This window comes from Bos grunniens, chromosome 16 (genome assembly GCF_055505025.1).
Source record: "Bos grunniens cultivar Pamir isolate PY7600 chromosome 16, Bosgru_T2T1.0, whole genome shotgun sequence".
In the NCBI taxonomy this organism is placed as follows: Eukaryota; Metazoa; Chordata; class Mammalia; order Artiodactyla; family Bovidae; genus Bos; species Bos grunniens.
Window position 1 is genome coordinate 33,640,917 of NC_141180.1, and position 23,852 is coordinate 33,664,768.

A 23,852-nucleotide genomic window follows, 5' to 3' on the forward strand; every position below is an offset into this window, starting at 1 on the left:
GGGAATGAATTCTCAGCAACAGGTGCAGAGGAGCCTTGAAATCTATGCATTATTCTGGTCCAATTCAAAGCCTTCTGAGGACATAAGTTATAAACTATCCACCACCGGTCCTGAAGGACGGGCAAAGGAAAGATGGTTGGTTTGGGAGAAGTGGTCCCAGGGAGGCTGGGAAACCTCCCCCATGAAGACTAGTCCCACCAAAAGGCCACACCCCCACTGACCGTACCCTCAATGGTTAAGCTCAGGGGTGGAGAGAACGAAATGCAAGAAGGTTATAGGAGCCCATCCTTCCCCAGCCCCACCTCTCCACAGAGGGGCCTCCTGTGCCCACCCTCTGCCCAGCACACGCCCCTCCCCAGAGCAAAATTAGCTCACAGGCTAGTGGGTTTGGCAGAAAGAACAGGGCCCGAGCTGCTCACCCTTTCCCCTGACTATTCTTTTCAGATTTATCCACAGGAAGAGAGGATGCTGTGGTCCACAGGCAAACGGGGGTGGCAGCTCTGCCCCAAGGATCAAGGCTGACTGTGGCTGCGAGCCTGACCTCTCCCTGCCACTCACCTGATGGGGGCTCAGCAAGCCTAGCTTTCGGTCTAGCGCCACCCCACACCTGCTCCGACACTCCCCACTGATGCTGACCTTGGGCAAGGGAACAGAGCATCACCTGTGTACCCATGAGCCCTAGCGCCTAACAATCTGGCCGACCCTTTGCACTACTTCTTTGTTTTCCAACCATTTATACTCATTTTTAAATTTCTTTCCTTCTACTTTTATTGGGGTTGTTCTGTTTTCTTTTCTTTTTTTTTTTCTTCCACCAAACTTCCTGAGCTGAACAGTTCAGTCACTCAGTCGTGTCTGACTCTTTGCAACCCCATGGACTGCAGCACGCCAGGCTTCCCTGTCCATCATGAACTCCTGGAGCTTGTTCAGATTCATGGCCATCGAGTCAGTGATGCCATCCAACCATTTCATCCTCTGTCATCCCCTTCTCCTCCCGCCTTCAATCTTTCCCAGCATCAGGATCTTTTCCAAGGTGTCACTTCTTCGCATCAGGTGGCCAAAGTACTGGAGTTTCAGCTTCGGCATCAGTCCTTCCAATGAATATTCAGGACTGATTTCCTTTAGGACTGACTGGTTTGATCTCCTTGCACTCCAAGGAACTCCAAATATCGATTCTTGGGCACTCAGCTTTCTTTATGGTCCAACTGTCACATCCGTACATGACTACTGGAAAAAACATAGACTTGACTATACAGATCTTTGTTGGCAAAGTAATGTCTCTGCTTTTTAATGTACCATCTAGGTTGGTCATGGCTTTTCTTCCAAGGTGATTTTGGAGCTCAAGAAAATAAAGTCTCCGACTGTTTCCATTGTTTCCCTATCTATTTGCATGAAGTGATGGGACCGGATGACATGATCTTAGTTTTTTGAATGTTGAGTTTTGAGGCAACTTTTTCACTCTCCTCTTTCATTTTCATCAAGAGGCTCTTTAGTTCCTCTTAAATTTCTGCCATAAGGGTGGTCTCATCTGTGTATGTGAGGTTATTGGTATTTCTCCCAGCAATCTTAATTCCAGTTTGTTCTTCACCAAACCCTGCATTTCTCATGATATACTCTGCATATAAGTTAATTAAGCAGGGTGACAATATACCGCCTTGACGTACTCCTTTCGCAATTTGGAACCAGTCTGTTGTTCCATGTCCAGTTCTAACTGTTGCTTCTTGACCTGCATACAGATTTCTCAGGAGGCAGGTCAGGTGGTCTGGTATTCCCATCTCTTGAAGAATTTTCTGCAGTTTGTTGTGATCTACACAGTCAAAGGCTTTGGCATAATCAATAAAGCAGAAATAGAAATTCTGGAATTCTCTTGCTTTTTCGATGATCCAACAGATGTTGGCAATTTGATCTCTGGTTCCTCTGCCTTTTCTGAATCCAGTTTGAACATCTGAAAGTTCACAGTTCATGTACTATTGAAGTCTCACTTGGAGAATTTTCAGCATTACTTTGCTAGCGTGTGAGATGAGTGCAATTGTGCCGTAGTTTGAACATTCTTTGGCACTGCCTTTCTTTGGGATTGGGATGAAAACTGACCTTTTCCAATCCTGTGGCCTCTGCTGATTTTTCCAAATTTGCTGGCATATTGAGTGCAGCACTTTCACACCATCATCCTTTAGGATTTGAAATAGCTCAACTGGAATTCCATCACCTCCATTAGCTTTGTTCATAGTGATGCTTCCTAAGGCCCACTTGACTTCACATTCCAGGATGTCTGGTTCTAGGCAAGTGATCACACCATCGTGGTTATCTGGTCACGAAGATCTTTTTTGTATAGTTCTTCTGTGTATTCTTGCCACCTCTTCCTAATACCTTCTGCTTCTGTTAGGTGCATCCTGTTTCTGTCCTTTATGTGCCCATCTTTGCATGAAATGTTCCCTTGGTATCTTTAATTTTCTTGAAGAGATCCCTAGTCTTTCCCATTCTATTGTTTTCCTCTATTTCTTTGCACTGATCATTTTTTTTTTTTTTTTGATGCTACAAAAATAACAGTATTTATTTGGAATGCCAAATACAACCATACATAAAAGAAAAAGAGAAACATAAAACTAGGAAGGCTTTCTTATCTCTCCTTGCTGTTCTTTGGATTTGCATTCAAATGGGTATATCATTCCTTTTCTCCTTTGCCTTTCTCTTCTCTTCTTTTCCAGCTATTTGTAAGGCCTTCTCAGACAACCATTTTGCCCTTTTGCATTTCTTTCTGTTGGGGGTGGTCTTGATAACTGCCTCCTGTACAATGTCATGAACCTTCGTCCATAGTTCTTCAGGTACTCTGTCTACCAGATCTAATCCCCTGAATCTATTTCTCACTTCCACTGTATAATTGTAAGGGATTTGATTTAGGTCATACCTGAATGGTCTAGTGATTTTCCCTACTTTCTTCAATTTAAGTCTGAATTTGGCAATAAGGACTTTATTTAGAAAGATGGTCTTAGTTCAGTTCAGTCACTCAGTCATATCCGACTCTTTGCGACCTCATGAATTGCAGCACGCCAGGCCTCCCTGTCCATCACCAACTCCCGGAGTTCACTCAAACTCACATCCATCAAGTCAGTGATGTCATCTAGCCATCTCACCCTCTGTCGTCCCCTTCTCCTCCTGCACCCAATCCCTCCCAGCATCAATCTTTTCCAATGAGTCAACTCTTCGCATGAGGTGGCCAAAGTACTGGAGTTTCAGCTTTAACATCATTCCTTCCAAAGAACACCCAGGACTGATCTCCTTGAGAATGGACTGGTTGGATCTCCTTGCTGTCCAAGGGACTCTCAAGAGTCTTCTCCAACACCACAGTTCAAAAGCATCAATTCTTCGGTGCTCAGCTTTCTTCACAGTCCAACTCTCACATCCATACATGACTACTGGAAAAACCATAGCCTTGACTAGATGGACCTTTGTTGGCAAAGTAATATCTCTGCTTTTCAATATGCTATCTAGGTTGGTCATAACCTTCCTTCCAAGCAGTAAGCATCTTTTAATTTCATGGCTGCAGTCACCATCTGCAGTGATTTTGGAGCCCAAAAAAATAAAATCTGATACTGTTTTCACTGTTTCCCCATCTATTTCCCATGAAGTGATGGGACCAGATGCCATGATCTTCATTTTCTGAGTGTTGAGCTTGAAGCCAACTTTTTCACTCTCCACTTTCACTTTCATCAAGAGGCTTTTGAGTTCTTCTTCACTTTCTGCCATAAGGGTGGTATCATCTGCATATCTGAAGTTATTGATATTTCTCCTGGCAATCTTGATTCCAGCTTGTGTTTCTTCCAGCCCAGCGTTTCTCATGATGTACTCTGCATAGAAGTTAAACAAGCATGGTGACAATATACAGCCTTGATGTACTCCTTTTCCTATTTGGAACCAGTCTGTTGTTCCATGTCCAGTTCTAACTGTTGCTTCCTGACCTGCATATAGGTTTCTCAAGAGGCAGGTCAGGTGGTCTGGTATTCCCATCTCTTTCAGAATTTTCCACAGTTTATTGTGATCCACACAGTCAAAGGCTTTGGCATACTCAATAAAGCAGAAATAGATGTTTTGCTGGAACTCTCTTGCTTTTTCCATGATCCAGCAGATGTTGGCAATTTGATCTCTGGTTCCTCTGCCTTTTCTAAAACCAGCTTGAACATCTGGAAGTTCATGGTTCACGTATTGCTGAAGCCTAGCTTGGAGAATTTTGAGCATTACTTTACTAGCGTGTGAGATGAGTGCAATTGTGCGATAGTTTGAGCATTCTTTGGCATTGCCTTTCTTTGGGACTGGAATGAAAATGGACCTTTTCCAGTCCTGCAGCCACTGCTGAGTTTTCCAAATTTGCTGGCATATTGGTCTTATATAAAAACTGATTATTCATTGATGTGTGTATACATCTTAGGTCACCAAGCAGGTATTGCCATATACCTAATCTAATTTTACACATTGTTTGACTGTCCTACCTCAAGGTCAGAAATCATTCATGGCCTTTCCCCCAGAAGGCTCAGTGCTCTGCGGTGACCTAAATGGGAAGGAAATCCAAAAAAGAGGGGATATGTGTATACGTATGGCTGATTCACTTTGCTGTACTGTAGAAACTAACAACATTGTAAAGCAATGCTACTCCATTAAAAATTAATATTTAAGAAAGATACTTTCTTCATTTCCAATATAAGCATTTAAAGCTGCAAATTTCCCTGGAACTGCCATTTTACTTATTAGTTTTGATGTACAATATCATTTTTTCATTCAGTTTTAAACAGCCATCTCTATATTGATTTTTTTATTGACCTACGGGAAAATTATAAGTATATTTTAAAATGCAAAAATCCAGCAGTTTGGAACCTTCTGGGGGAAAGGTAATGAATGATGATTTCTGACCTTGAGGTATGACAGTCAAAGAGTGCTGTAAAATTAGATTACGTATATGACAATACCTGCTTGGTGACCTAAGATATATATATATATATCTATGAATAATCAGTTTGTATAAGTTTTAAAGTATACCTGAAAATAACATATGTTCTCTAAATTGGTTGTACAGGTTTTATAATACCATCTTTCTAAACTGTATTTTATAATATCATCATTAATTTTTTTGCTTTATCTATCAATTCACTGAGAGAAATGTATCACAATCTATGATTATAGGTTTGTCAGCTTCTCCCTATAAAGTCCATTAACTAGTCCTTCATATTTGGAGGTTGTCTGTTGGAAGTTCACAGATTGAAGGTCATTTTTCCCAGTGAATTACTCTCGATTATTATTTAATAGGTTTCTTGATTCCTAGCAATGCATTTGCCTTGTCTCTTTTGTCTGATGTTAATATTGTTAAGCTACTTTCATTTAACATTTTAACACACCTTTCTCCACCTGTTAGTTTCTACTCAAGAGGCAGTGGTGGTTCAGACCTCAGCTCTGTCCCTTATGAGCCATGTGACTGGCCAAAGACAACAACATATTTGGTATATTCCAATACACTGCAGTGTAAATCCATTGGTTCATAATGATATGAGGGAAAAAAAAAAAAAAAGCCTTTGGAGCCATCTTTGAAGGATACTGGTAACTGTCTGGTTACTTTGAAAATCAGCAAATAAAGGGGAAAACATGCATTGTTTTGGCTTCCCTATATGAATTGCACTTCTAGGTAACCAAACAGTTGATGAGGAGAAGTTTCTTTTTAAGGAAGCATTCTGGCTGATAAATGAAGAAGTATTCTAGAAGTAGTATAAGAAGTAACCAGGTGTCAGCAGAGATGGGGACACACCACCAGTGACAAAGACTCTTTGCCCCATACGAAGAGCACGCACCTGCCCTTGCATCTGGATCTCACTCCAATTCACAGGAGAAACGGGGATGAGAGGAGCACTGCAGAAGCCACCACTGAGCCTTGAAACCAAAGTGCAGGCTCTGGGAGGCTCTAGGGGGCCAGCAACTCTATGACTTCAACAAACAAATAAAAATGAAAAAGCAGGGATGGGAAGGTGATGACAATTACAGGTAGAAAGAGACTTGAGAGGCACAGCTTCCCAATATATGGACCTCAGGTGTTGATTTGAACAAACTATTAAAAATTTTTATGAAATTACTGGGGAAATGTTAACACTGGCTAAATATTTGCTAATATTAAATCACCATTCTTTTTTGAGTGGGATAATATTATTGAGTTTATGTTTCTCAAAAAAAAAAAAAGATTCTAGGGACTTCTCGGGTGATCCAGTGTCTAAGACTCCATGCTCCCAATGCAGGGGGCCCAGGTTCACTCCCTGATCAGGGAACTAGGTCCTGCAAGCCACAGCTAAGAGTTTGCATTGCTCAACTAAAGATCCCACATGCTGCAGAGGAGCTTGGCAGGGTACAGTCCCTAGGACTGCAAAGAGCGGGACATGACTGAAGAGACTTAGCACGCATGCTGCAATGAAGATCAAAGACCCCACATGCTTCAAATAAATAATAAAGTTTTTTTAATGGTTAAAGCTAAAAGGCTTTTTTTAAAAAGACTCTACGTTTTTAGATACACATAAGAGAACATCTAGAGATGAAATTATATGTCTAGGATATGGTTCGGATAGCCCCGGTTTGGGGAGGGGTCTGGGTGGGATGTCGTTGACAATCGTCAGAGCTAATTGTCAGGAGCACTGATTATTCATTATGCTAGTTGCTCAAATTCTGTACCTGTTTGAAGTTTTTCATTTTTCAGCATGTTTTAAATAATAAAGCTCACAGACAGAGCTCAGCACTGGGTTCTGTGTGTGCCAGACCCCTAGGCTCACCCGCATCAAAGGAGCCATCCTTCTGGATCTGGGCGAGGATGTGCGACAGGGAGGCAGAGCTGGTCTTCCCAGCATCGGCCAGCTCCACGAGCTGCAGCCGTGGCGTGGTCTCGGGTGGGAAGCGGTAGAATTGGAAGGTGAAGTACACAGTCTGTGGCCATGGCGCTGCCTGCTCATCCTGGGGCACCCTGGATCCAACAACACCCCGAGTCAACCAGGCATCCTGGCGGAGAACTGGGCTTTCATCACACGCTTGTGGGGAGACCATAGGTAAAAGACCACTTCCTCCACCCCCACAGCAGCCACACGGTAATGTCTGGGAACCCTCTGAGCATTCCCCCTTCAGGCGTGATGGAGAGCCCTGCCCTCAGGGCTACACCAGCACCCAAGAACTGGGCAACACGCTGTCCATGTTGTAACTAAGGACCACAGGAGACCAGGTAAAGCAGAGTTTATAGCATTTGGAAATGGCTGGGGGTGCATCCCAGCCGGACTGAAACAAAGACACAGGGCATTCCATAATCACTAAGACCTAATCATAGGTTTCTGCCGGGTCAGAACCATATGGAAGCTTTCCCTCAACACAAGAAATGCAAAAGCCAGGTACAGAGTAACAGACGAAATAATCAAGAATTTACCTGCTAAAGGCAAGAAATTGCAACACTATCTCATTGCCTTGTAGACAGTCTGATTCTTCCTTCTGAGGGCTGAACTTCACGGGGTCTGTAGGACTCACAGCCTCAGCTGGTTGCTTGTTGGCGTCCAGAATCTCGGGAAAGCCAGCGGACTGCAGCAGCGCCAGGGATGCCCGTGACAGCTTCCCTCCAGAGCTGGAACGGATGGCCCCCTGAGCCAGCCTCCAGGAGAAGGCCGACTGAGGGGCGGGACCCGGACAGTCACCTCTCTGGGAAAGCCTGCTGTTCAGGGAGTCACAGGGTCTTGATGCACAATGCTTGCCTGGGGTCCCTCCCAGACCTGCTCCTCACCTCCTGGTCTGGGTTCCTGCAATGATCGGGGCGTGCACGGGTGTGAAAGGCAGTTCCTGCAAGTGGTCAGCAGCGGACGTTCCCAGGGCTAAGGCTGTCTGGCTCAGGTCAGCCTCCAGGTGAGAGATCCTGCCCTCCAAGGGGAACTCCTGCCAAACACAGTGGAGCCCTAGGTGAGGCCAAGAAGCCCCACCCGTAACCAAGGAAGCTGGACGTGGGGCTCATGGATGAACCGCCCCTGCCACATGGCAAATGAAAACACAGGAGGCTCAGTTGCATTGCAACCTCAGGTAAGTGGTGAATAATTTTAGTATAAGCATGTCCTGGGCAATATCCAGGACATACACTAAAAAGTGATTGTTTATCTGAAATTCTAATTCACCTGGGCATCCTGTATTTTATGTGAGTTGAAAAGCAACAAGGAAGGAACCACTGATTTTATGAACAGATCAGTAGCCTGGAAGATGCCTGATGCCTGAGAAGGCAAATTAACATTAAAACCATGTCGATGGAACAGGAAGATGAAACTGTCTCCAGCAATGCAAGGGAGCCTGTGGGACAGAGCCCTCGCACGTACAGATGCTCCCTGTCCTCACGTCACCCAGTGCTCTAGGCACCCACCTGCATCCACCTCCCACCTCTGTCTAAGTGAAGACCTTATTGGGATCCAGGATACTCTCTCTAGAGCTGGCTTCCCCAGCTTCTCATTTCATTCAGAAGGAACCCCAAGTGACTTGGTCACCAGTAACAGAAGAGATGTAAGATCTTCCTGACTACATGAGCCCAGAAATATTTTGGAATAAGGCATTTCAGCATGAGGATTTTCAGGTAAGTAATCAACTAGAGCTGCTTTGCTTCGACAGACTTCCAGGGCAAGACTGAGTTTGCAAGTGAACCAGGAAACTCTATGTGGGTCCCCCAAGGGCAGTGGAAGGAAACAGGCCTATTTCGGCCCATTAGCTCCACTGGAATCTGGGGTGGTGAGCTTCACAGATGCCTCTGGCCTCAGACAGGGAGGCAAGCACGCTGGAGGGGGGAGCTGGCAGCTTGGATCAGCCTCTAGTTACATCTCCAGGGAAACTTCTCTTTTTCTCTTGTGTTCAGAGGTCTAAGGGCGCTTTGTTTTCTCGGGTAGGACAAACGCAGAAATCAAGCCCTGTGGCAGGAACACCTCCCAAATCAAACCCTTGGTCACCAAGACAGATGGTGGAAGATATCTGGAACCTGGAAAGGAGGCAATGTCCAGCCCCCATCCCTATGCCTGCTTCACAGGGACCCCATGAAGGCCTCGGCCACCTCGCCAAGGCCCAGGGCAGCCAGCCAAGTCAGAGACTTCAACCGAGTTGAGAGTCTGGAGCCATTCTCAGGAAGGAGACAGGATAGGGGGAAGGGGCGGGCTACTTACCCCTGGGACCAGGGAGGGCACAGGGCTCCCAGGTGGCTGTGATGAGGGTTTGGCCGAGCGGCGGCGGGGAGCTGGGGATGGTGGGGAAGCCGCCAGCTGAGAAAGTGACAGCTGAAGGGAAGAAAGCTTGGGTGAGATGACAAAAGGCACCCCAGTAACTTCACAGAGCCCCTCCTGCCCTCCCAGCACTGACCCTCCAGGGGAAGGAGGACTCTAGTTGTGGCCCCAGGAGGCAGCAAGGTCTGGAATCTCCTGGTCACCAGCTGCTCTGGACCAGGCACTGAGTCTAATTGCTTCTACTCTCATCACCAAGAGCTGCAATTAGGCGATCTCTCCCACACTGCAGTGGCACCCCACTACAGTCCTCTTGCCTGGAAAATCCCATGGACAGAGGAGCCTGGTAGGCTGCAGTCCATGGGGTCGCTAAGAGTTGGATATGACTGAGCGTCTTCACTTTCACTTTTCACTTTCATGCATTGGAGAAGAAAATGGCAACCCACTACAGTGTTCTTGCCTGGATAATCCCAGGGACGGCGGGGCCTGGTGGGCTGCCGTCTATGGGGTCGCACAGAAACGGACACGACTGAAGCAACTTAGCAGCAGCAGCAGCAGTATTAATAAGGAAAAGCAAGTGGAGGGGAAGCCGGGTTCTCTCCACTCAGGCTGCAGGTCTGGTCTCTGAACTTCTTTGGGTTTTATCCCCATCCCCGGGCTGAACTCCTCCATGACCCCTTCTGATTCTAACCACCTGTGTTCCTATGACATGAACCTGCCCGTTATGGGATGACCATGATGACAACTGATGTGGGCCCTGGAATCCCCACTCCACCACTTGACTGCCACATGATGTGGGCAAGTCACCTAACTCACTTGGTTTTGCCTCAGTCTCCTCACCTGTAAAAGGGGGATGCTGACAGCAGCTAAATCACAGGGCTGCTGTGGGAAAGGACTTGGCATGTACCCAACACGGGGTCAGCCTTCCACAGATGGTACACATACGCAGGGAGTGAAGGTCAATGTAAAAGGCTGACGTGGGGTGGTGAAGGGCCCTGACCCTACTGAAGACCCATCTCTCAAATCCTGTTTATAATGTAGTATGTGTTACAAATGGGACATCTGCCATCAGCAGTGACCATCAGCCCAGGGGTGGCTGTGGTGGTGGCGTGGCGGGTGGTGCTGGTACAGAAAGGACCCAGCACATGAAGAGGTGTTGAGGAAATGGGTGGGGGGCCCTGGGGGCCCAGGCAGCATCTTGGGGCAGAGAAGAATGTAGGGTCGGCTCAGCTCCCCTTGACCCCAGCAGCCATCCTGAGCCTCTCTGGCCTCTGGGGGCAGGCGGTGCTGTTCTGTGGCCGTCCAGCACTCAGAGGCACCATGCCAAACACTGCAGGGGATATGGGGACAGGACAGCAGGGGCCGGGAGGCTGCCCCGAAAGTGTCTTCAGGCAAATGCAACACCCACTCTGATCCAGTTTCCAAGCTGCATGGTGCTCGTTAAAGCCCTGTCCTGAGCCAGCCTCGGATACTGAACAATTTGACTTTTCTAGAAAGTCAATGTCCAGGATGGTACTGGCAGACAAGGTCATCGGGAAGACAAACCAGCTCTGACCTAATTCAAACCACGTGGCCAGAGCCACCCCAGAGCTATGGGCAGACCCACAACCAGCTCAGGATCCCTGAAGGGTGGCTGCACGCTCCCAGACCAGAGGAGGTATCTGCTCTCTGACAGGCCTGCAGGTCAAGGTCCTGTCCCCACCAGCATCAGATGCTCAGGGTACCTGCCCAGCTGCTGCCCAGGGACGCCGCAGCCAGCCAGCACCTTCTCCTAGCAGAGACGCCGGGAGGGCACACCCCAGGGTCTCAAGAGAAAAACCAAGGCCAACCAGTCCTGAATGATCATCAGCCACCAAACGTAACTGCCAGGGAGAACACATTCTGAGTGTGGAAACAGGCCTTCAACGGCAACCGGAGGATGGATAACAACCACCGAAGCCACTGCCCCGATAGCCAGCTCTGGGACCAGCTGCAGAGACAGGCAGGGGGCGGCTGAGGACACCCTGGTCGCCGTCCCTGGGGGCCCATCCTCCCAGGCTTGCCGGGATCCTTCCCACCCACACACGTAAACAGGACATCAAGTGTTCTTAAAGACGCCAAGAGGGCTTTGCTGGACCCAGAACCTTTAAGTATGTGATTCTGGAATTCTGAAACAGGCCTCTCAGGCCTGGACTTACCCCTGGTCCCATGGGTGAGTCCTGGGGAGCGGTGAGCCCCTGGGACAGCGATGCTGGTGGACCTGTGAGGAAGCACAGGGGAACAGGGAAGGGACACCAAGAGCCCAGCTCAGTCAGGCTGGCGCGCATCTCCCCCGACCCCACCCAAGCAGTAACCAGTGCTACAGCTGGGCGCGGCCACCACAGAGTCTCCCCGCTTGGTGGGCAGACAAGTGCGTGCGTCTGGGGTCACTGCCTGCAGGATGGAACCCGAGCTCACTCCCCACTTCCACAGCCTCCTTCTCCTGCTCCTGTGGGCACTCTGCCTGTGCTCAGGGAGATGTGAGGCTCTCAGAAGGCTCACCCTTCCTTTCACCCTCTCACACACCCCTGCCTTCAGGGGGCCGGGTTCTGATGTCTGTCCAGACTGGGACCTCCCCAGCTGGGGCCCACTGGCTGTTTAGTTAAATAAGAAACTTCTACGCAGCTGCACACACACGGCAAATGCCACAGGTGGGGGCTCTGCTCTCGCATCACTCACGGCCCATCCCCCAAGTCTCACTCACTCTAGGGGTGAGAGTGCAGGCATGTTAGTACCAGGAAGAATCCAGGCCAGTCCTCCTCAGGGTCCCCGGAGCGAGGGTGACCCTGGGTGACACCAGGCTGGTTCCCGCAGTGCCCAAGATGCCCACCTGTGGAGGGAACAGCCGCCCCCACGGCGCCATCTCCACCCGCAGGGCTCGGGCCGGGTTTGCCTGTGCCGCTTCCACCCCCATCCCAGGCCCCGCACCCCAGCCCAGAAGCCCAGGCATCGCTCGAGTCCCAGAAACCCCCAGCCTCTCGGCACTGAGCTCCTGTGTCTGGGGCCACCACCACCTCGCCATCATCCCGCTCACATCGTGTTTCTCCCGCCTTCACCTGCCAGTGCCACCACCTCCAGCCCGCCTGACCCAGGCCCACACGGACAGGGCGCTCCTCACCCACCCGAAGGCCCAGGTGCAACCGGACACCTGTCTGAGTCACCTGCCCGGTTCCCCTGAGGACCACACCTGCCTCACGCGCCACAGTCTCCTTCATGGGGACCTGACTCTGGCCGCTGCATGTGGACACCACCCCCTCCTGAACTTCAGGACATCCTGAGAAATCACGGCCCTCCCCTAGGTAAACAGCCCTGCTCTAGTCACCCCCAAGTGGCCCTGAGGACCCAAGTTTAGCCCTTCCTCCCTCCCCTGTGGTCTCTGCTGCCCACGCCCTGCACAAGAAACCATCAGAATGGCTCACGTGCTCCTGAAAACGGAAGCCCTGAAACAAAAGCCGGTCCATCCGAGTGTGGAGCCTGGAAGCAATTAAAAAGCGGGAGGTCGATGGGTGCATCGTGATGTGGGACTTGCCGAGACAACTGCTTTGCCAGGCACACTGGGCAGCTCAGGGCCCCGCAGTCTCAGGAAGGGCTGAGTCAGCGATTTCATACCACCCACGCCAGTCACAATAGGGTTGGTCACGCCGTGCAGGACACAGAGAACCTCACGCTTGCAGCTGCAGCCACTGTGCCCGCCTGAAGATGAATTTCCTGACAACCAATTACTTCCCAGTCAGCCTCCACTCACTGAAAAGTGCTGTGGACAGAAGCTAAGGTGTCTGGTCCTCTCTCAAAGCTCAAATGCCCTACACCTGACTAAAAAGGCCACAAAGGGGCTTGCAACCTGCCCTGAACCTGGGCTGTCCTCGTCCCATAGGGTCACACAGCTGCACTGCGTGCTTCTCTGCACTGGCCCGGGGTGGGTAGTGTGTAGACTATGCAGGTCTGAAGCCCACTCATACTCCAGGGCGAGGGGGACTACTTCTCAGTTCAGCCCTTCTCATGAGTCGAGTGAGTGGGCAAGCATCACAGAGAGACAGAGAGTAAGTGCACAGATACGTGAGTGCTCAGGTACTGGGCTTGGCAATATCCTCCAGGCTGGAGCAGGCAGAGGCCTCACCACTGTCTTCCCTGGAAAGGTTAGGGTGGGGGAGTCCCCATGCATGACTACCAGCCAGGAGCCAGCTCTGCGTGAGACAGCATTAAAGCCTTTTGCCCCGTGTTACAAGCTTCCTTCCAGACAACACTTTTGCATGAACACAGCTTTGTATTTGGCTGGGGGTGGTGGGGAGGATGCTGGCAGGGCCTGACGAAGGGGGTTTGTGGAGGAAAACGCTGCCCTGCAGACAGACCTACTTGTGCTTAATCTAAGGGAGAGGCAGTTGTTGCTTAGCATCCGTGGCAGCTGAGGGCCAGGTCCTGGACCAGGAGGGTGGGGGTCTGGGGATATTCCAGGATGGGGCCGAACAGCTGGCTCCAAGGGTAAGGGGATGGAAGGGGTCATCAGAGCCAAAGACACAATCGCCACGATTCAAATAAAAATTCTGAAAAATAGCTTTCCCCATCAGACCTTGAAAATAAAGGATTAGTGAGTGTTCCATGGTACCTGGGACACTAAGAATTTACAAGGCAGACCCATTTGAAAGGCCTTTATTCCTAATTATTTGGCCTTTGAAAGCCATTTTCTTGAAGACTTTGATCACAGAAATGGAGAAAGTGAGTAAAGTCTAGGAAGACATAACAGGATGCTGGTTGATGCAGCAGGCATGGGTCTCTGTGCTGAAGGAATCCAGACCTCAGGAGGCCGAGAACTGGAAGTGCCCCACCTAGTTAATCAGGCCCTAGAGTGGTGAGGAGTGCCAGACGTGCCCAGGGCCCTAGACTGAGCCACCTTCAAGGCCCAGGCTCAGAAGCCTGGGCTCTGAGCCGCTCACTGATGGTCTCCTGCAGAACGCACCCTCAGAGAGCCAGCCCTGACTTCCATCCCCTGGGTGACATCTTTTGCTCTCCCCACTGCTGCCTCATCTTTGGATGACACGTACCAGGGCACAGAGAGGATGCTCCCGAGGGTGTCACCAGCACAAAAGTCAAGAATCTAACTCCTTATTACTCTGGGAAACACCATGATTACATATCGTCAATGACCCCTTCTGCTTTTATATCTATTAAGCGAATGCACCAAAATTCCGACACCACGGGAACATTTAAAAGCAAAATGTGGGTCAGGGAGATGCCGAGTTCCAAAAACTGGAGACGGAGGGCCCTCTAGTGGCCCTCTAGTGGCACCCTCTCATGCAGGGTGATGAATGGACCTTTGCTCCCTGGTAATTTTGCAGAAAGAATAAAAAGGACAATTCATCACAGGAAGCCAAAGCATCTCACTTAAAGTGACAGCCGCATATCATTAAGATTTCCAGAGGAACCATATAAGTTGGTAAAATATTGAAGCAGGAGAAGTTTCCATCATCAGTTAAACACCAGCAGATATTTGTGTCTTCTGTATTAGGTCTTGGGAGGCAGTGTTTTCAAATGTTTGGAACCTGGGGTGAAGGCGATCACATTAATGTGATGTGAATGCGGCGATAAATCCAAATTAAATAAACCAAATGTCCCATCCGTGCAGATCTGCTGGTCCCCAAATGAGAACTGAAAAGCAGACAATGCTTCCACAGAGTACCTGCGCCAGAGCTCGATTCCTGAGCTCCCAGCAGCACAGGCATCCCCTCCTGTGTGCTGAAAACAAGGCAATAAATCTCTGGGGAATGAACTAAAGGGTGTGCACCCAGCACCTCTGAATCCCAGGAAGTCATGCTGCGACTCAGTGAGCCCCACACACAGGAATAATACCCTCGGCCCGTCAGCCAGAAAGAGGCTCAGATCATCTTGAGCCCATAGCTAGCTGCCTTGTGGGGAAGCCCTTCCTGGGGGGTGGGGAGGTGTCCCCTGCCGCTTGAACTGCCACAGCGCTCCCTGGAGCCCATGCCCTGCTCTGTGCCCAGCAGACCCTCTGCAGGTCGAGGTGGTGAGCTTCCAGAGGACAGGCCAGGTCCCACGGACAGGAACTCTATTCAATTGAAGACGGGGAAATGCAGGGAAACCTGGTTACAGCTGAAAGGCAACCTTGTGGTAGAGGCAGCTGAGCTCAGGGAAAGACATGGGACATGAAACTAGGCCCTCGAACCATCGGGTGGCCACCTGAATTCACCCTCTCTTTGAGAGCAGGACCGAGAGATGGTTTCCCTTTGGGGATCACCCTCCCAGCCCTTAACCCTGGGGTTAGCGGGGCTGGAAGTCTGAGGCATTCCAACAGAGTGTGTGACCCAGGACAGATGGCCCCTGCCCACATCCCAGTCATTCAGGGTAAAGACAGGGGATGCAGCAGAGTGGGAGACTCCATCTCGGGACTTTGACTGGACAGCAGAAGTTCTTCATGCTGGGATTCCTAAGCCCAAGGATGACAGAGAAGCTCCCAGAGCCACCCTGTAAGGAAACCCTGCCAGGAAGGAAGCCAACAGGGAAAGCTGGAGGGCAGATGGACAGGGTGCGGGAGACAGACAGACACACCAAGTCTTCACCACATCACTCAAGTGCCAGGATATAGCCAAGTCTCACACGCTCAACAACAGCCATCTCTTCCTATGCAGTATGTATGTTCCATTGGTTCTGTTTCTCTAGAGAACCCTGACTAAATGCTCCTTTCACCCACCTTGTTGCTGTTGTTCAATCACTAAGTCGTGTCTGACTTTTTATGACCCCACGGTCTGCAACAACCCAGGCTTTCCTATCCTTCACTACTTCCTGGAGTTTGCCAAATTGGCCCCCTGGTCAAATTTGACCCACAATCTGTGCTCATAAATAAAGTTTTATTAGAACACAAGCATGTTCATTCATTGACACACCCTCAACGGCTTTCACCAGCAGAGATGAGTAGCCATGACAGAGGTCATCTGGCCCACAAAGCCTAAAATATTTCCTGTCTGGCCTTAAAGTCTGCTGACCTCTGCCAGAGATGGAGCTCAAATATGCAAAGAGAAACATAAATCCTGAACCTAAGTTAATCAAATCAGGACAGACGTAACTGTCCAGCCACCCACCCACCATCCTCTATCTTATTCCCTAAGAGGAACAGTAGCCTGCCCGGCTCCTCTTCCAAGGAATTCTCCTGGCAAGAATACTGGAGGGGGTAGCCAGCCCCTTCTCCAGAGTATCTTCCTGACGTAAGGATCGAACCCAGGTCTCCAGCACTGCAGGAGGATTCTTTACCGTCTGAGTCACCAGGGAAGCCCCCTTCCTTTTAGACCAGGTTCATATTCACAGCAACTGTGAGCAGAAAGGACAGGGAATTCCCACGTATTCCCTGCCCCACAGACACACAGCTTCCCCCACCATCAACACCCCACACCAGAGTGGGACAGCATTCTTTTTGCTGGTCTTTGTTTGTTTATTGTCTCTTTTTAAAATGTGACCTCTATGAGGACAGGAGCCTGGAAGTGTACCTGGACATCACAGACTCTCAGTAGGGTTTTCTGAAGGGATGGGGTGCGGGGGTCAGTGCTGAGCAAACCTATGTGAATAAACACTCCCTCACTTTCTTTCAAAGTGGTTAATGAAAAATGCTGGGAGCAGGGCCAACACCAAGCTCTGCAGCCGGGCAGGAATCCACTTCCCCGGATGGCAGCACAGGCATGGGTGTGTATCCATCAAGGACTCTGGAGTCAACAGTAAGTCTGCACAAATGTTGCGTTTGCTCCCGATCTGGTGGTTGCCTTGTTTCCACTGAGATTTGGGATCTGTATTTATTTGGGCCAGTGGTTGAGAGAGGTTATGAACATGTGACCGCTGCCCACTGATGCTGCCAGCTAGGAGGATGACAAGATCAGTGTGGCTGACAGCCACTATGAACCATGTGCCCCGTTTCCAGGCAGTCCTGTGCACCCTGACCGATTTTCACTCATCTGACCCTCTCTACAATTCCTGACAGCCTCTGCCCATTTTTCTTTCCAGTTGTTTATCTCCTCCTTGTTGATCTTTCCATCATCATTCTTCTTTCTAATCTTCTCATTCAATTAATTTTTAATGGTTTTACATACTGCAAATATCTTTCAGTCTGAGGAACTGCTTTTTAACTTTGTTTATGGAATCTTCTGTCTTAGAAAACTTTCTTTATATGTTAACATAATCACATTTCTCAATCTTCTCTTTTTGGTTTACACTTTATCTTGTTTAATGAAGCCTTCCCAACCCCAGGGTCATAAAAATATTCTCCAATTTCTTCCTAAGACTCAAGTGTTCTTTTCCATCTAAATAGTCCTTTCATCCGTCTATTTTATAACTGAGGACACTAAGGGACAGACACATGAAGCCACCAGCCTAAGATCATCCAGCTGGCAAGTCTGAATTGTCTTCAAAGCCACTTACATGCCACTGTGTGTCCACTTCCTTTCAGAAACCGCCAGTTTCAGAACCCAGAACCCCGGTGTGAAGGTTCAGACATAACAATATGCAGAGGCCTATCAGCATCGTGGCTGCTGTGCAGCACCCACTGTCCAAATAGACCAGCTCACCCCCCCACCCCCCAAGCGGGGCGCAGGCAGGTCGTTCCTGCACTGCACCCATGAAACACGGAGGCCTTCTGAGCATCCTCATCCTGGCCCCGTGTCACAAGGACTAGTTCCTCTCTGCAACAGGCACCCAGAAATGGCAGTTCTCTGCTGTAAGGTATTAACTGTATACATGCATGCGTGTGTGCTCAGTAGCTCAGTCGTGTCCGACTCTCTGCAACTCCATGGACTGTAGCCCACCAGGTTCCTCTGTCCATGGGACTTCCCTAGCAAATACTGGAGCGGGTTGCCGTTTTATCCTCCAGGGGGTCTTCCCAACCCAGGGTATTAACTAAACACTACAAAGTTGCTCTTCAAAGTGGTCCCTCCCGGTGTGGTAGGAGGTCCTCTTTTCCCAAATTTTCAACCTCATGCTGTCATTCAGCTAGCTCTTTCCAATACAAGGGAAATCAAATGGGTTCTCATTTTAATTTTTATTTCTCTGATTACTAGTGAAATTGAGCACTTTTTTATACATTTTGGTTATCCTGGTTTCTCCTCTGTGAACTCCCTTTTCATATCCTTTGACCATTTTTCTATTCCTCATTGATTTGGGACAGCTCTTTTTATCATTTTTCCTCTCTCTAAACTTCTAATTAAAATTTCTAAAGTTCAGTCTTGTAATCCATCCAGAATTTATGGTTTGTTATTGTTGTTGTTCAGTCACCAAGTCATGTCTGACTCTTTGCAACCCCAGAGACTGAAGTATTGCAGGTTTCCCTGTCTTTCACCATCTCCAAGTTTGTTCAAATTCATGTCCATTAAGCCGGTGATGCCATCCAAACATCTCATCCTCTGCCACCGCCTTCTGCTCCTGCCTTCAATCTTTCCCAGCATCAGGGTCTGACCTACTTGCAGTCTGAGGTATGGTTTGTATACAATAAGAAATTGGGATCTGATTTTCTATTTTCCACAAGGACAGCCAGTCCAGTGCTGTTAACTGACTGGTGTGCCCTTACTCCCACGGTGGGCGGCATAAAAGCAATCCTCCAACCCAAAGTACCCACATTCTAATTACCAGAACCATGACTATGTTGTATTAACACTGCCAAGGGAACCAAGGTTGCAGATGAAACTAAGGTTGCTTATCACCTGACCTTGAGATGCAGAGACTGTCCTGGATGGTAGGGGAGGGGGTGGGGGGTGCAGTAGGCAATGCAACTATGACAGTCCTGATAAGAGAAAGGGAGGCAGGAGGGAGAATCAAAGAGAGATTTAAAATGTAACTCTGGGACTTCCCTGGCATTCCAGTGGCTAAGACTCTGAGCTCCCAGTGCAGGGGGCACCAGTTTGATCCCTGGTCAGGCAACTAGATCTAGCGTGCCACACGGCCAAAAATAAATAAATTAAGTAAAATGTAACTCTGCTGCTTCTTAAGATGGAAGCAGGGGCGAAAGTGCAGCTAGCCCCTGGGAGCTGGAAAAGGCAAGGAGACAGATTCTCCCCCAGAGCCTACAGCAGGAACACAGCCCCAAGACCTGGATTTCAGCCTGTGAGACCTCTGGACTTCTGATCTCCAGAAATGTGAGATAGTAAGCTCATGCTATTTTAAGCAACCAAGCTTTTGGAATTTGTTATAATAATTAAAGGAAAGCAATATGCTCTTTATCTATAATTTTTCATATATCACACTTTTTATCTTGTCCCATTATCTACTGATCTGTGTCTGTAGCAGTGTCACACTGTTCTAGTTACTATAATTTTATGCTAAATCTGCAAGTCAAGAAAGGGGAAGCCTCTCTCCTTCATAGTTGCCTTGGCCATTCTTGAATGGACTTTCCTGGTGGCTCAGGAGTAAAGAATCTGCCTGCAACGCAGAGACCTGGGTTCGATCCCTGGGTTGGGAAGATCCCCTGGAGAAGGGAAAGGCTACCCTCTCCAGTATTCTTACCTGGAGAATCCCCATGGACAGAGGAGCCTGGTGGGCTACAGTTCACAGGGTCGCAAAGAGTTGGACACAACTGAATGACTAAACACACACACATACATATGCACACATTCTTGAATATGTAATTTTTTAGTTTAAAAAGAAAAGAGTACATCCTAAAAGAAAATAAATGCAGTGCACAGCAGAGATGCTTTCTAGGGAGAGGGTGTGAGCCAAAACTCAAAATCATGAAGCAATGACATAGTCAGTGAATCACACGCAGCACAAAGCAGCTAGGAAAAGCTTCAAAACCACTGGACTTATCACCCCTGGGGTGGAGGATTTCAACAGCCTAGAAATTGTCAACAGCAGGCAAAAACTTTACTTCTGACCAAATTCATTCTCCTGACTGAAACAAAAATTATTTAACTAACAAAATACATAAGACAACAGTTTTAATGACATTGGAATTCAGGCAAGAAATGGTCCTAAGGAACTGGAAACAAAGAAGTAAGCCCTCCGACGGTCCCAAAATTAACACGTTGAGTGATTTTGCAGATTGCAGCTCAGGAAAGGGGAACACAGAGCACAGTGGACCCCTGATCAGAAGGCCGGGCTAAGTTCAAGGAGACCAAAGAAATGGAAGTTTGCAGGGCTGAGCACAGACAGGAGAGGGGCGCAGAGAGGGAACTCCAGCCACTTACAGAGGGTCCCTCTAGGATTCAGGAGGTCACTGACTGCGAAACTACCCAAGGATGGGGAAAGAATCACCCCCAAAATTAGAGGGACCAGTACCCTGTGCTCATGGGGCCAGAAAGAGGCCATTCTCACAGACTGGTAAACTTCATAATCAAGGACATCAGGCAAAGTACTGAAGGAGGTCTTCTCACTTAGTGAGGGGTAATTAGCCCTAGACTAAATGCTCATGGGGTCCCATCTCACAACTCTTAAAGCCAAGGCCCTAAATGACCAAGGTATTTCCAAAGTTCAGGAGTGTTTACCAGCTACCTGGACTTCCCTGCATGTCCAGTGGTTAAGACTCCAGGTTTCCACTGCAGAGGGAACGAAGAGCCCACATGCCATGGGGTGTGGCAAAAAAAAAAAAAATACATATATATATATATATATATTTGTCAACCATAAAAATATTTAGCAACCAAAAGGAGAAAACTCACAATATCTGGAATCCAATCAAAAGTTATTGACCATAGAGAAGCTGGAAGATACAACCCAAATCAGGACAAAAATCAATCAATCAAAACTAATGCACAACTGCCCAAGATTTTAGAATTGGCAAACAAGGATATTAAAGTAGTGACAAACTTTGTAATGTTACCTCCAGATTCTGGTACCTTGAAACTGCTGCTGCTGCTGCTAAGGCGCTTCAGTCGTGTCCGATTCTGTGCGCCCCACAGACGGCAGCCCACCAGGCTCCGCCCTCCCTGGGATTCTCCAGGCAAGAACACTGGAGTGGGTTGCCATTTCCTTCTCCAATGCATGAAAAGTGAAAAGTGAAAGTGAAGTCGCTCAGTCGTGTTCGACTCTATGCGACCCCATAGACAGCAGCGTACCAGGCTCCTCTATCCATGGGATTTTCCAGGCAAGAGTACTGGAGTGGGTTGCCATTGCCTTCTCCAACCTTGAAACTAAACCTAGTTAAAATGAGAATTACTATATGGGTCATTTCAAACAGGATAAAATACTGGAATTTTAATTTTAATTGTTGCACAGGCCTAAGTTCATCTACCTCTGCCTTAGGAGAGAAACAAAAAAGCATAAGTTTGTCGGTAGTTATACCTGTATTTCATTTCTGGAGATGAAAACGACAATATCTGTGAGGAAAATGCACTGGGTGGGATTCATGGCAGATCAGATGCTGCAGAAGAAAAGATGAGTGAAGCTGAAGATGCAGCAATACAAAGTATCTAGGACTGGAGCACAGAGAGAAAAGACCACAAGTAAAACTGAGCAGAAGCTCAGCAGGGTGGGACTTCCCACAGCTTTGCCACCTGATAAAGGTATGACTGGGAGCCTCAAGGGAAAAGAGAGAAGAAGACAGAGAAAATAATCGAAGAAGGAATGATCAAAATTGTCCCAACTTTGATTTAAAAAAAAAACAGAGATCCAAGAAGTTCCATGAACACCCTCAAAATTAGCTAAAGGACCATTTGGGGAAACAAAGGTAGCAGCACACTAGGCTTTAAATCTCCTCCAAGGGACTTCTCTGAAGTCCACGCTCCCAACGCAAGGGGCCCAGGTTTGATCCCTGGTCAAGGAACTAGATCCCGCATGCTGCAACTAAGACCCAGTGTTGACAAATAAATAAATAAAAATAAATATTTTAAATAATAATAAATAAATCTCCTCCAAGCCCTGCATGAAAACAGACAGGGCAGCTGGGAAAGCAAAAACAGAGCCCCCAGGCCATGCCGACAGCCAGTCAGGCGGGAGAAGCCAACAGGGTCATCCTGTCCTGGCTGACAGTTAATTCAATTAGAAGGCCTTCACGCAAGCTGTCGGTTTCCAGCGTCATAACTACACCAAAGTTCAACACGTGAAAATTCCTTTCCAGAAAAAGTACTTATTATTTTTCCATTAACGATAGCTGTAGAGGTTTCTTCTCTAAGAAAATGATCTCTTCAGGTATTTCTAAGGACCAAAGTAAACTATATTTATTATTTTGAACTGCATTTATTACATTTCACTACTGTCCTTTTGGGCTTCCCAAGCGGTGCTAGTGGTAAAGAACCTGCCTGCCAAAACAGGAGATGTAACAGATTTGGGTTCGATCCTCGGGTGGAGAAAATCCCCTGGAGAAGGGCATGGAAACTTACTCCAGTATTCTTGCCTGGAGAATCCCATGGACAGAGGAGCCTGGCGGACTACAGTCCATAGCGTCACAAAAAGTTGGACACAACTGAAGCGACTTAGCATGCACAGCACGCATTATCCTTTTGAATAGTTTAATTAAAAACCAAAATAATAATGTTTATATCAAATCATAAAACGCACATATTTTATAATTTAGGATACTATCTTTATTTCACACTAACATTTCTTAGAGGTTAGCATTTATTTTTTAAATGTAATTGTGAATATGTCAAAGAAAGGAAGATACTAGAGTTAAAGAAGGGAATGAGTTTGACCTTTTGGTATTTTTTAACTATGTATTCTATACTTTCAATGCATTTAACTTTATCCAATAAAATTGTAAATTCATTCTAAACTCTGGTGGAAAACACATGCCTGCCACCCACCATTCCAGGGGATTCTGGCAGATATTCTGGAAACGTCTCAAGTACAAGCAGTGGTGTACATTTCAGTAGCACTTATGTGTGTGTGTGTGTGTGTGTGTGTTAGTCACTCAGTCATGTCTGACTCTTTGCAACTCCATGGACTATAGCCTGCCAGGCTCCTCTGTCCATAGGATTCTCCAGGCAAGAATACTGGAGTGGGTTGCCATTCCCTTCTCCAGGGAATCTCCCTAACCCAAGGATCGAATCCAAGTTTCTGGCATTGCAGGGAGATTCTTTACCAGTGAGCCACCTGGGAAGCCCATCACTTACGTAAGATGTAATTATACCTGAGAACATTCTGATAAGCACAAAAAATTGGAAAGAATAAAACAATTAAAAACAACAAATGCACTGCCTTTTTGAGGGAAAAGGAAAATACTTAATAATACAGTTTGTCCCAAAGCAATAAACTATCAAGTTTTGGTATCTGAATATTTTTAAACATCTCAGAAAATCCTGGAGGACCATGAAGATGAAGGCCAAGACATCGATTCCCAGGACAGAGAAACAAGTGTGCTGCTGCCACCAGCTGTGAGATTAAACTCAATGAGACCAGTTTCCAAAAACCAGAATCTCAGCTGATAAAAAAAGTCACTCCCAAACAACAGACTCACTGGCGCCTTTGCACAGCATTCAGGACCTGCTGCCCGAGAGACACTGGCCAGCCCTCCCTAGATACCCAGCAGCATCCATCAGAGGAAAGCCATCTGGATGGAGGATGGATGGACACTCAGCGCCCCTCTAGGGCTTCCACATTTGCTCATCCCCTACCTTTCTGACTTTCTAAGAGCCTAACTACCCATGATTGAGAATGTTCCTTCAGCCAGTGAGATCCTTA

At 47.9% G+C, this 23,852-nt stretch overlaps 1 protein-coding gene across 12 annotated transcripts in view; it reads right to left on the bottom strand.

Moving 5' to 3' along the window:
- Positions 1–23,852, bottom strand: part of NPHP4 (nephrocystin 4) — a 138,086-nt gene that overhangs the window by 41,782 nt on the left and 72,452 nt on the right. For 9 of the 12 annotated variants that reach the window (XR_015143326.1, XR_015143325.1, XM_086344158.1 and 6 more), the window contains 5 exons: positions 11,414–11,475; positions 9,183–9,293; positions 7,778–7,926; positions 7,430–7,621; positions 6,792–6,979 (listed from right to left, as the gene is read on the bottom strand). Coding sequence is in view for 10 of the 12 variants with exons in the window: in XM_086344158.1 (XP_086200284.1) it covers positions 6,792–6,979; positions 7,430–7,621; positions 7,778–7,926; positions 9,183–9,293; positions 11,414–11,475 (702 nt within the window). In the remaining 2 variants the exon portion in view is untranslated. The remainder of the gene's footprint in view (positions 1–6,791; positions 6,980–7,429; positions 7,622–7,777; positions 7,927–9,182; positions 9,294–11,413; positions 11,476–23,852) is intronic. The other 3 variants (XM_086344161.1, XM_086344160.1, XM_086344162.1) reach the window with 1 other exon arrangement.